General features: G+C 47.5%; 5 protein-coding genes across 5 annotated transcripts; all 5 read left to right on the forward strand.

The window, feature by feature from the left end:
* Nucleotides 1-4,195: 4,195 nt before the first annotated feature.
* Nucleotides 4,196-6,529, forward strand: TbgDal_VIII960 (hypothetical protein, conserved; the record flags this gene model as incomplete). The annotated part of the gene is made up of 1 exon (XM_011777122.1): nucleotides 4,196-6,529. One exon carries the CDS (start codon nucleotides 4,196-4,198, stop codon nucleotides 6,527-6,529), a length of 2,334 nt encoding a protein of 777 aa, XP_011775424.1.
* Nucleotides 6,530-6,932: 403 nt separating this feature from the next.
* Nucleotides 6,933-8,492, forward strand: TbgDal_VIII970 (acyl-CoA dehydrogenase, mitochondrial precursor,putative; the record flags this gene model as incomplete). Its single annotated transcript, XM_011777123.1, has 1 exon — nucleotides 6,933-8,492. One exon carries the CDS (start codon nucleotides 6,933-6,935, stop codon nucleotides 8,490-8,492), a length of 1,560 nt encoding a protein of 519 aa, XP_011775425.1.
* A 241-nt stretch (nucleotides 8,493-8,733) lies between these two features.
* On the forward strand, nucleotides 8,734-9,234 carry TbgDal_VIII980 (hypothetical protein, conserved; the record flags this gene model as incomplete). Its single annotated transcript, XM_011777124.1, has 1 exon — nucleotides 8,734-9,234. The coding sequence occupies one exon, from the start codon at nucleotides 8,734-8,736 to the stop codon at nucleotides 9,232-9,234; it is 501 nt and encodes a 166-aa protein (XP_011775426.1).
* Nucleotides 9,235-9,405: 171 nt separating this feature from the next.
* TbgDal_VIII990 (maoC-like dehydratase, putative) lies at nucleotides 9,406-9,894 on the forward strand (the record flags this gene model as incomplete). The annotated part of the gene is made up of 1 exon (XM_011777125.1): nucleotides 9,406-9,894. The coding sequence occupies one exon, from the start codon at nucleotides 9,406-9,408 to the stop codon at nucleotides 9,892-9,894; it is 489 nt and encodes a 162-aa protein (XP_011775427.1).
* A 736-nt stretch (nucleotides 9,895-10,630) lies between these two features.
* On the forward strand, nucleotides 10,631-12,064 carry TbgDal_VIII1000 (hypothetical protein, conserved; the record flags this gene model as incomplete). The annotated part of the gene is made up of 1 exon (XM_011777126.1): nucleotides 10,631-12,064. The coding sequence occupies one exon, from the start codon at nucleotides 10,631-10,633 to the stop codon at nucleotides 12,062-12,064; it is 1,434 nt and encodes a 477-aa protein (XP_011775428.1).
* Nucleotides 12,065-12,334: the final 270 nt, after the last annotated feature.

Below are 12,334 nucleotides of genomic sequence, written 5' to 3' on the forward strand. Positions count from 1 at the left end.
CAAACTTGTTCATGAGGGATTTGAAGTGTAGGGGACGCGAAAAAAAAAAAAAAGAAAAGAAGAAAAGCACCTTTCTTACCACTCCATACCATCCCCCCTCCAGCACCTACAGACACCATTTCCATCACACTACACGACACTAAAAAGTGGAAGAAAACATAACTTTCCTCTGAGTCCGGAGTGGGTGGGGGAGGTTGGGGGCGGATGAAACAGCCGTTCCGATGCACATCTATTATTCCATACAAAAGGGTAGGAAAGCAAGTTATGAAGTTTCCCTGCCTCCTTCCCCATTTTTCCCTCCTTCCTTGCTGTCGTGTTGTCAGCCCTGTGCGCAAAAATTACCGTTATTGTATATGAGATCGGCCATGGTGGTAGAAACTTTTTCCGGGAGTATGGTCAGTGTGTATTTCCTCTTGTATTTGCTTGTGTTTATGCGTGTGTGTGTTTGTGCTGGAGTCGAAGGGAGAGAAGGGGAACTTTTAACGGCAACCAGACAGTGAAGAAACTTAGAAACGGACGATTGGCATAGATTTAACACAAGTTGAATGACGGCTGCAGCTCTAGGAAAAAAGTTTGGGAGAGTACAACACCCCGGGTTCCACTGCATCCCGCGCAACGACGGAAAGGGATTCTCTTCCATATTACCGGACAGCAGCATCTTAGTGCGGATGATACTGCTGATGGCACGCTGGCACCTGTCCAGGGACCGACAAATGAAAATCAGTGTCCCAACAAGACGCTGCTGATCCCTGTGCTGTATGATGCCGTATCCGGAGCAAAGCAGTGTTCCCCGTGAAAGGAACGCTGCTGACTCTTGGCTTTCCCCGATGATACGGGGTACTGGACCCTGTCACTCGTTGAGGTTGCCGGTGTCGCCAGGGTATTCGCGAGCAAAACACCACAGAAGGTGAGGTGGTCGGCAACCTAAAAGGAATCATTACTCAAAGAAAATAACGCGTTGGGGTTGCCCGATGGGCTCGCCCTTTCGGGTCGATGGTTGCGTATGAAAACCGTTTCTCCTTTCACATCGATCCTTTGCCGCGTATGCGGAGGCGAAAACGCCGAGCGGCCACCCTTGCAACATCCGTCAATTGCGCGCACATATATTGCGGCAAATGTCCCACATCCCCGTTATGGATCAATTTGCACATATTATCGATTCCACAGCAAATCCTTGATCGATTAGGGCGTGTTGGCTTTGCATCGCGGCATTATGAATGAGTATTACGTATCCGCGTTGGCAGAAATTAATGCACATGCAGAGCACCTCGGCCAGCAAGTAGTGGTGATAAATTTGGGTCGATGACTGTTGGACGTGATGGTCTAGCGGCTACAGAAGATTGTGGCGATAAGCGAGATCAAACAAGCAAGTCCCTTAACTAAAGGTCGGAATGGCTCAGATTATTACTTTTTGCACGGTTTGGAAGGAGTGTGTGGTTTTTGCGTTTGGTGTGGATTACGAAAAGTCGTCTGCTGGAGATCCCGGCACTGATACGGAAGCATTTCTAATGGAACAGGGACAGTGTAGTGCCCCTCGATTGGTTGGTGACACCCAAGACAGCCAAGTCCAATTCACACCGAGCAAGTCGTTAAGTTCGCATTCGGGGATTAGGACGCTCTCGATATTACGCGACTACTCTCCACTTTGAAGCTCAAGGAACATGTAACAACGCTCACAACAACCAAAGTCGAACATATTCTCGCTCCGTGGGAGATGATGACGCACCCCGTTAGGAGAGGAGGCTTTACAGCATGCTGCAGGCACAATTTGTGGAAGAGCATGGCATGGATCCTCACATTATTTTCCAACCAATGAAACACATCTATCCGTTCCACATGCCGAGGAACACTGTCAGCCACTTGGACAAATGCACCGCCATGTTGACTAATATGTAGAATAGTGTCTCTATGGTGTAACCCATGTCTTAGACGAATGATAAGAGCCATGGGAGCCGCCAGGGCGTTGTCCCTTCAAGACGCACGGTTATACGATAACAAGGAGGGCGCATGCCACACGCCTGTTGAATACGCAGGACAAGGCTACCATTCCTTTACAGCAAGTGCACGTCCCGCTGCTGGAGATATATTGAATCCCCTGGCGATGCCGGCCACCTCAACGTGGTGCCAGGGTCCAGTACCCCGTATCATCAGGGGAAGCCAAGAGCCAGCAGCGTTCCTTTCATGGGGAACACTGCTTTGCTCCGGCTACGGCATCATACAGCACAGGGATCAGCAGCGTCTTGCTGGGACACCGTTTTTCATTTGTCGGTCCCTGGGCACGTGCCAGCGTGCCATCAGCAGTATCATCCGCACTAAGATGCTGCTGTCCGGTGATGTGGAACTCCAAAAAAGGATTGCCAATTGGCATCTTTGGGAGAGTCCAGGGTGGGGGGCTTCTCGCCCCATGTGCTGTATTCCGTTTAACTGCGGAGTCACAACAAAACGTTATAGCGGGTGTGTTAGGACGAATAAAAAAAAGGGAGACTCTGCCACAGTTGCCAGACCGATAGCATCTCAGGGCTCTACGGTGATGGCTGATGGCCGCGCCAGTGGGGGGAAACTCTCACAAAGGCACGAAGAAAATTCCAAAAAAAAAATATTGAATTATTTCTCGCTTAAATTCGAGTGTGAAATGTAAATTTCAACATCTCTGGGGACTGATCGGAATGAGACCAAAAGGGACCAGTGAAAGGAGCCCTCAGGTTATTTCCATCGGCGATGATCGTTTACTTTGGAAGGTCGGTAGCGTAAAGGATGCCTCTTCCGCACCAACAGGAGCTCAGGTCATCCCTTTTCTCAATTGCAGAGGATAAACCCTCCAACGAGCGTCGCTGGTGAATTGCGGGGCCTCAAGAGAAATAACAAAAGCGGATGAACCTTACGAGGCAATTGTTCCTTTTGGAACACATTTCAAAATACCTTCATGCGGTTACTATCCTGAGTTGTCGACTTTTTCTGTCTGTTTTTTTGTTTTTTCTTAAGGGCGTTACGTCGTCGTCTTTTGCCTTGGACAGAGAACTTTTCCCCGCTACAGAGGCCGCTTTGTTGCCACTGTCCGCACTTGGTTTAGTAAGTGGGTATTACTTTCTTGCCTGTTTAAAAATAAGAAACGCACGGTTACACCCAATTGGGAACTCGCAGTTGATTTGGTCACAGATGGCTCTTTGAGGGGTTGTGGGTCTGGGGCAAGTCCTCTTATTGGATTCCGGTGAGGTGAAAGTAATGTTATGTGGTGTAGTTGGTTTAAGTTCCCTTTTCTTATCATGCAGGCTCAGGCCCGTGTCCTCTGACTCTCCTCAGTAGCATTCGTGGAATCCTTTCCCCCTGAGTATTGACATTTGGGTTGATAATACATTCCTGTAAGGCGCGGAAACAAAAGGAAACACAAAAGCCTACGGTCTTTCCGTGGCCATGGATGAGATGTTTATGATATTTGATTCCCACAACATTAGCACAAATTACTCGTTTAACCGCTCCGTCAGCAAACCGGCGGTCGGCTCCCGCGGAGGCACACGGTTAAACTGCACAAAGTTGGTGAAGGAGTTTAACTTACAAAAGTAAGTGGCAGTGTCCCGAGGCTTTTGGGGACCACAAGAACTGCCCTTTCACAGGTCTACTGTGAAATAAATATTCCGCTGCTGCTTGCCACCTAAGTTTGTGTCAGATGGGTATTGATGACTATATATGGTTATACATTTAGTTTATAATTCCTTGCTCCTCGCTTTAATTATATTTAATAAATTGACCATTCGAACCGCACCGAAACTCGTATTTTTAAAAGATTTGTTTTCACTCGTCTTGAGGTTTTGTAGATTTTTTGTATTTACACTCCTTTTTATTCGTTTCAAAGTCGATAATTCTGTTGATTTTCAATTTAAATGTTGTAAAAGTATTTTTTCTCTTAAATTTATGAGATTCTTCCGTGGAGCTTTAGTTTTTTCTTTGTTATTTGTTTTGTCTTTTGTACCTAAAAATATTTGGAGAGAATCAGTGTGTTTGTGTTTTTTGTGTAATATTTACCCATATATTTCAGTGGGGAGATTACAGAAGTAATATATATATATAAGATCCTTTGTATTGCTTATGTGCTTTGTCTTTAAGCGGTTGTTGCTTTTCCTTTTTAACATATATTTTTGAAACATGATTTGGCCACATATTTTTTATATTAGTTTTATTTAAATATTCTGTAGATTGAATGGCACGTAATAAGGCTCACAAGCAGAGGTTTGCATCTAAACGTGCTGTTTCGGGTTTGGCAAAGGGACGCACTATTCCAACGAAAAAGGAGAGTGTAAAAGCGCTTCATCCGTTGGAGGCCAAAGAGAGATCAAGGCAGTCTTTAGCTGCCCTGCGGGACAAGAAAAGGGCCAATGCCCTTCAACAAAAGAGAATCGGGAAAATATCCGGGTTGCCTCGGGCTGTTGGTGTTCTACCAGCAAATGAATCGGCTAACACGGACCTGGTCATTCGGGGCCTGTGCTTTTCTTTGGGGAGTGAAGTTCGTGACACTTGCCTCCCGTTCACTGCAAGTTCGAAAGAAAAGAAGGCATCTTTTACATTTATGTCAGAGCGGAATGGCAATCTTCAGAGTTGTGTTGACATCGGTAAGGTCGCTGACTTTTTGGTGTTAGCACTGGATGTCTCGCGATCCGTACAGGAAATGATACGTAACGTGCAAGAATCTATGGAAGTAGAAGATTGTGATGATGTTGGCTCCGTTGTGGCTACTACATGGTACGGAGATATTGGTCTTTGTATCACTGCGTTCACGAGAGAGCTGATTGCAGCTCTTAATGCCCAAGGGGTGCCGAGTGTAGCTGTAGTACTGCAAAATCTTGATACGTTCACTGAAAAGCAGCGTCATAAAGTTATTAAGGTTCACCAGCGTTACTTTTTATCTGTTCTCCCTGAAACGACGAAGGTATTTACTGTGATTGATCAGGGTGACTATGACCCGGTGCTTCGGCATCTCCATGTCGCTAAACTTCGTTCACTAGCATGGCGTGATCAACATCCGTATTTGATAGTGGAGGAGGGATATTTTGATGATGATGCTCAAAAACTTGTCGTAGGTGGTTACCTTCGTGGCATGGCACTCTCGGCCGAGCAATTGATTCACCTCACAAACCACGGGACGTTTCAGATTGAGAACATATGCCGGGGGGACCCAAGGGGTGATGAAGCCCAGGTTATTGATTCGTGTGAGAAGGCACACAGAGAGTCACTTGACTACGTTCAAGTGAATGCCACTCTTGACGATGCAGACGGACCAACTGAGGAAGATATTGCCTATCACAAATCAATAGGATTCAAAAAGGTCAAAGTTCCAGAGGGTGTATCTGATTACCAGGCAGCATGGTATGAATTCGAGGGTAGTGATATAAACTCGGAGACAGATATTGGTGAATCGGTACCGGGGGACGATGAGTATGCTGCGTCTGATCACTTTTCTCAGGGGACTTTAAGAACAACAGTTGACTTTCTTAAGGTGGAGGATGTAATTCGTTTGGAGCGGATGAACGACGACGAACGAGCTGCGGAAATACAGAGACTTAAAGAGGAGAGTGAAGAAGATGCGTGGAATCCAGATATTGTAGACACACCTTTCAATCTACCAGCAAGGCAAAGATTTATGAAATATCGCGGACTCAAGAGCTTCCAAACGGGTAAATGGGACGCGGCGGAGAATCTCCCGCCACATTACGCTTATATTTACAAGTTACAGGGCATAACCCGCATTCGTGAGGCAGCGCTAGCGAAATGCGCCAGTGGAAGTGTCGCAACTGAGCAATTTGTGTATATAACACTCGTGGATGTTCCAAGTAAGGTCTGGAGAAGCTCTGTCGAAGGCGGTTGCATTATTGCATCGGGTCAGCTGGAGCATGAGCAGAAATGGTCAGTCCTTCACTTTAGGATTCAAAGGAGCTCGGATTGCGATGAACCAATTAAGTCAAAAATACCTATGCTCGCTCATATAGGTTTTAGGAAGTTTTACGTGTCACCCATCTTCAGTGACATTACTACCTCAGATCGTACGAAGTTTGCCCGCTTTTTTCATCCAAACGAAAAATTTTGTATGGCGAGTTTTTTTGGCCCTATATCGTATCAGCCTTGCCCTATTCTTTTGTTTGAAGTTCCGTCACTGGAGGAGCAGAATGAGGACAATTCATTGCATTTGGCTTGCTTTGGAGGGGCACTACCGCCAAATCCAGACCTGTTGGTGCTCAAGCGTGCGGTACTGACGGGAAGAGTAGCGACTATTCACAAAAAACAAATTGTAGTCAAATACATGTTTTTCAACGACGAGGACGTGCAGTGGTTTCAATCTGTGGACCTTCGCACTCGGTTGGGGAGACGTGGGAAAATAATAAAGGCTGTGGGAACTCGTGGGCTGTTTAAAGCATCCTTGAACGATCAGGTAATGCAGCATGATCTTGTTTGCATGGATCTTTATAAGCGTGTCTTCCCTAAGTGGACAACTTTGCCGTTTTGCATTTCGGATGTTCCGAAAGTTGTTGCCGAAGAGTAGCAATTCTAAATTTAAGGACGCTGGTGGGAGGGTAGCTTTTTTTTTTTAATAGTGGGTCGCATTAACAGGCAATGAAGTAACTAGTCGTTTAATCAGACTTTATTTGCTTAACCATTATTAGCTAAGTTAGAAAATTTCCCCCCAGATAATACATTCGTGTTTATTTATTTGGATGTTCAATTTTTGCACTTGTCCCAACTTTCAAGTTAATCTGTAGTAAGGAGAAGGAGGGGGAGAATACTTAGATATTTTTTCCACCTTGAAAGGCATAACTTTTATCCTTTTGTGGGCAATCTCGACCAACATATACATAGGAAGGCAGATAAGTTTCACTGTTAGAACAGTATCAATTAAGGGGTTAGCGTGGGAGAGAAACATTCGAATCAAAAAAAAAAAAAAGGAAATGAGACGTTTCATTTCTGTTTCTAAGCACATGCCCGGCCGTCACTCGTCTTATGCGGCAGGTCTATTCAACTTCAAGATTGTGCCGGATGAGATGTTTCCATACCCCTGTCGTAAGGTTGATGGTGATGAAGCAGAGAACTTACAATTGTTGCTGGAAGACGTCCGAAAAAATGGCAGCACACTTACAAATCTTTATGGAGCCCGTATAAGTACGGAATATGGTGGGATGGATCTTGGTCACACCGCCCATGCTTTAATATATGAGGAAGTTGGTGCAAAGTGTAATGCTGACATGCTATCGCTAATAGGCCACAGTGGTATGTGTACTTATCTCTTATCGGCAGTTGGGGACAAGTCGTTAAAGGGAGAGTATTTAACGGCGATGTCTGACGGTAGTGTAGTGATGGGGTGGGCGGTTGAAGAAAGCAATGGGAGCGACTTTAGCATGACTTCAACTAAAGCCTCTCTCCGCGATGACAAGTACGTATTAACAGGGGAAAAACATTGTTTTAACGCCGCGAAAGCTACGCATTTTTTGGTCTTAGGTAAGACATTTACTCAAATTGTTGCGGAGGAGGGGGCTACTACAGTCGAACGCCTGTCATTTTTTATATGCGCCAAAGACGCCCCCGGTGTGAAGGTGGTCGGGAACTCCGTTACCATGGAAAATACTCCAGCCCGCTGCGCAGTTGGTGTAGTGGGCGAAGGGTTTAAAAACGCGATGATAACGTTGTTTACAGAACAATACCTATACACGGCCTCACTTCTTGGGATAATGAAGCGTATCCTTCAAATTCTGGGGGAGTCCAATGCTGGAGAGGGTGCTGGTGGGCTTATCGGTTCTTTTGCCTGCTTTGTATATGCTATGGAGTCCACTATTTACGCCCTGGCTGCTATAGCGGACACACCTGTGGAGGACAGTCTGCTGGAGTGTACGTTAACGGCTGCGTTTACCCAAAGCACTGTAACGAAACTATTAAAGGATTTGGAGATATCAATCCCACCAAGCGTGCAACTGGAGGAGTGTATTTCTTGCGCGAGAAGCATCCTAAATCAAACGGAGCAGGATCATTTTTTATATGCCGCGGCTGTTTGCTGCGGCATCGAGGATTATGGCTTGTTTTTCCAAAATGCATCGACATTGCAAGTGATGCAAGCGAGGTTGCTTCGATCGTTGGGGGTGCGCGATCGTATTCCCATTAAGAATGTCAGGAATGCGTCACTGATTGACGAGGTGGTTGTGACATTTGGGAATGCCGTGGAAACCACCTTTGTAAGAAGTGGTTCCCACGTTCAGTACCAGCAACTACTTCTTGATCGGTTGGGGGAAGCTGCATCTCTTATTTACGCAGCATCAGCTGTGGCCTCGCGGGCCTCGCTGTGTGTTGCAAAAGGCCTTCCTTCGTTGGAACTCGAGGAAAGTTTAGCGGCATGCTTTGTTTCTTCTGCTGTTAGTAGGTCTCGGGTCCTCTGCGAGGAGGTCTGTAACGTAGGTAAGACAGCTGATGATATATTGAGAAGAATTGCCCTCGATATTTGCGAAGATGCTTTACAGTAGCGATTTGCACCAGAGTGTGGGGGAGGTGGGGAGGCTGGAGACAGGGGTAGTGAGGGTGATGTGGGGCTTAAGGTTTCGCGTTAAGAGGTATGTGCACGGTTACCGGCTAATGCCGGAATGCTGTTAAGTTCGTTGGTTGTCATATCTGTACCGCAGAAGTGCAAATTCTCTTTCACCCACGTCTTTTCCTGGATCTACCCCTGTGTGACGGTCTTGAAGAAAATATTTATGCTGGGCATTGATGTTCTGCTTCAGTAGAGGATTGTGGATGCGCCACATTGGTCAGGATGTGCCAAAGCGGCACACTCACTTTGTGCTTGAAAGTAGACTGATGTACGAAAAATCTTTTCGGGACTGTTGGCTTCACAGCGTCTGCCGGGCCATTTCTCAACTGGACGAACCGCTATCAAAAACTGTTGTGGGGACCCACCAAAAGATGCTTCAGCGAAAGGTCACATGCTTTCAGTACAACCAGTACGGGTTGTTTAAGACGCCGTACTATCGTTTAGCTAACGTTGATAGGTACCATGCGGTTCAGGGTGTTGCGGGAACGCGGGAGTGGGTTCCATACGTAAACGTCTCATACTGGACGATGAACAAAATGGTTCGTGGTGGTAACCTTTTGGTACACAGAGTCCACTACACTGGATGGGGAACAGATTCTCATCTCAAAAAGGGCGGTTGGGAGCATCGGTGGAATAAGGTCCTGCAGCGCAACGTTCTTCAGTATAGTCGGATTTAGGTTAAGTATCGATGGTAGCATGCAGCGGCTGTCGATGCTTGTGAAGAGTTAATATTACGTCCTCGTTGTCTTGTTGCCATTGTATGCCACTACCTGTGGTAATGCTGCGCTCATAATATTTCCATTGTTGTCGTTTATGGACTCACTTTCGCTTTTTGTCGAACACTTAGTATGTTAAAGGTAGGCCAGAGACACATGGGTCGTGTGATTCGGATCGGTGATTTTGCGTCCACGCGGCGGGTCATTACGTTAGATGACGTTAAAGCGTTCGGGCCGCTTGTCGGCGATTCCAACCCTATTCATGTGGATGAAGCTGCGGCGAAGGCTGCTGGTTTTCAGTCTCCAGTTGTGCATGGGATGCTAGCCGGTTCTCTTTTCTCAGGGCTGTTGGGGTCAGAGCTCCCGGGGCCGCAGTCGATTTACATGAGCCAGACATTGCGCTTCGTGGTCCCTCTGTTTGTTGGCGACGAGGTGGAGGCACGTATCGAGGTGACTCAATTCAGAAGAACGAAGTTTATGATAGCTTTCCGCACGACCGTGTTCCGCATTGACAAGCAAACAGGGGAAAAAACCCTCTGTATCGAAGGCACTGCGGTGGGCATGAACAAGACAGTTACCTTTGAAGGTGAGAGCGAGTGGAATGTGCCCCGTGTCGAGTAGCGTTTGACGTTAACGAAGAAAGGAGGTTGTGCCGTACCGTTTTGCATTTTCTCGTCTTCTTGTTTTGGGAGCGTTGGGGGAGGCTGTGTGAGGGTTGTGACTGAGGCGATGAATGCGCATTCTAAGCAAACAAAAGGAAAAGGACAACTAAAAAGTTGAAACAATGGTGAGGTGGAGCGGGGATAAAAAGACGACTTGTCAACACTTCTTGTCCATGCCGTTTCAATGTTCTTACTTCTGTATCCACGATCAGCTTCTGTATCCAGGGCAAACGCCCATCTAGTACGCGACCGATGGTGGACCCCACTTGAAAGGTGTGGGTATGGAACTCTAGGCGCTGTTGGAGAAAGGAAATTAAGGACGGAAAAAATAAGTGAGACCGAGCCGTAAATCATGAGCTCAGTAACTTGGGTATAGAGACTCTCCAAATTGAGAGGATTGAAGATAGTGAGTGCAGTACAGTACGCGGTGCGGATGGTTGTTGCTGCATCGTATCCGCGATTTCGAAGTGAGAGCCCGCTTTGCCGGGCGTGTGGTGACCTGTTTCTCCGGGATAAGAATCATTCTTCCGCGCTATTTCCCCCTGCCCTCTTCCGTTTGCTTTGTCGGACCAGAAGCTGCTGGTGTGCGTGTGTGTAGACACGGTGAGCGGCGAGACCCGAGAGGGGTCTGTTTTTGAATATATAAGGTACAAAAGTTGGTGAAAAGCCTTTTACTGCTCCTGATTTGGACTTCTATGATCCGCTGGACTGTAAATCTCGCAGGTGTTGATGCAGAAGCGGACTTGCAACGCGATGATCGGATGAAAGCACCCGTCAATCCATCTTCGGGCCGTCGGGAATCCGGTAAGCCAGCTGACGCAGCGCGAGCAGGTGGGGGGACCCCACAGTCGCTGGGAACAGTTGCAACCCTTGCCATGAGCGAGCTCCTGGAGCTGCAACGAGCGAGGCGAGAGGCAAGTCTCGCGGACAGCAGTCTTGGACAGTTCTGGATCGGCCCCCCCCTTTCTAAAGAAGAAGGCGGACATGCAAAGGGGAGCGAGATCCGCATTTTTAGTACCTTTACGAATGCACAAGGTAGACGCACTGTGTGCACGGTTCAGGCGAGACAAGCTTTGTTCCGTGGGGTGGATGTAGTGAATGCTTTCCTTCAGCAAACACTTGTGCCCGATGAACGTTTGTTTTCTCGCTTTTCGACGAACCCACGGCATTACAAACTGTACATAGCCGACGAGTTTACCGGTGAAGAGGACTTGGTATTTCAGCTAGACAGTGCCATTCAAAAGTTAACGTGCTTTGCGGTTCAACCCCTCCCCACCGCCAAACTGTTTCTTTTTCCGCAGAGGACTCGGCTGCTGCCAACAGCCGCGGAGGACATCAACCTCTCCGTGGAGGTACGACCCTTAGACTCACAGGCCAAAGTTGTCAAGCGCCAGGTGCTTGTCCCAGCTGACATGCTTGCTGAGAGTCTGGAGCGGGTTATTTTTAGCCGACTCCCCGGCATTTGGCTAGTCGCGGGTTCCCTGCGTATTAAATATGGACCGGTTGAGCTGAATATTAATGAATATTACAACTTTGGAACAGGGTGCGGACATATGGATATTCCTGTGGCGGAGCGTACTATACTGTCCCTCCATCGCTTTGGGGTCACGGAGGTTCTCGTACAGGGGCGTGTGACGGACGGTGCTGCGGATGTGCCAGCACCAGTGGAGGACATTGTTATAAACATTGATGCTGAAAAGGCCCAAACTCTTGAGCAGTTCGAAGTAATTCGCATTAACAAGCACGGGGCACGGCAGCAACGCATTCTCTGTGTGGATGGGGAGCGGCTGTATATGAAGCAGCCCTACAATGCTGGCAGAGAGGCTTCACAGGGATGTGAGGAAAAGTTGGTGAGAGACATCGAAGAGGTTCGCTCCTCGCCAACGAGACCCAAGTGTCTAGAAATTTGCTACAATCATGCGTCCAAACACGAGGATGACCATATTGAATGTACAACAGCATACTGTCGCGCTCTGCTGGACGAGAAGCTCCGCGTCGTTCAGCGGGAGTTGCGAAAGAGGGACGATTCTGAAAGGCAAAAGGTTGACAATGTGGCACTTTCTCGGCTATTCGGGTGGTTGAAGAGTGGTTTCGGTAAGTATGCACAGCACTCTGACGGTTCGGAGTGACCCGTTTAGCGTGTAAATCTGTGGCTGTCTCCGGCTCCTGTGCTTTTCAAGGGGTGGAGAGAAGTACAGTGAAGCACGTGAAATAAAAGGTATCTCTATGTGCGGAGAGGTGGACCCGAAGTCGCTGCCATACCCAAGTGTGTCTTAATTCATGCTGGCTAGCGCCCCAGTTTGGGGTTGCCAGTGGGCTAACTTATTGAGTGGTTCTGTCGTCATACACTAGTATTCGTGCGTTTGTAGGTGCATTGAATGTGTATATTGTTCCTACTG

This window comes from Trypanosoma brucei, chromosome 8 (assembly GCF_000210295.1).
Source record: "Trypanosoma brucei gambiense DAL972 chromosome 8, complete sequence".
Classification (NCBI taxonomy): domain Eukaryota; phylum Euglenozoa; class Kinetoplastea; order Trypanosomatida; family Trypanosomatidae; genus Trypanosoma; species Trypanosoma brucei.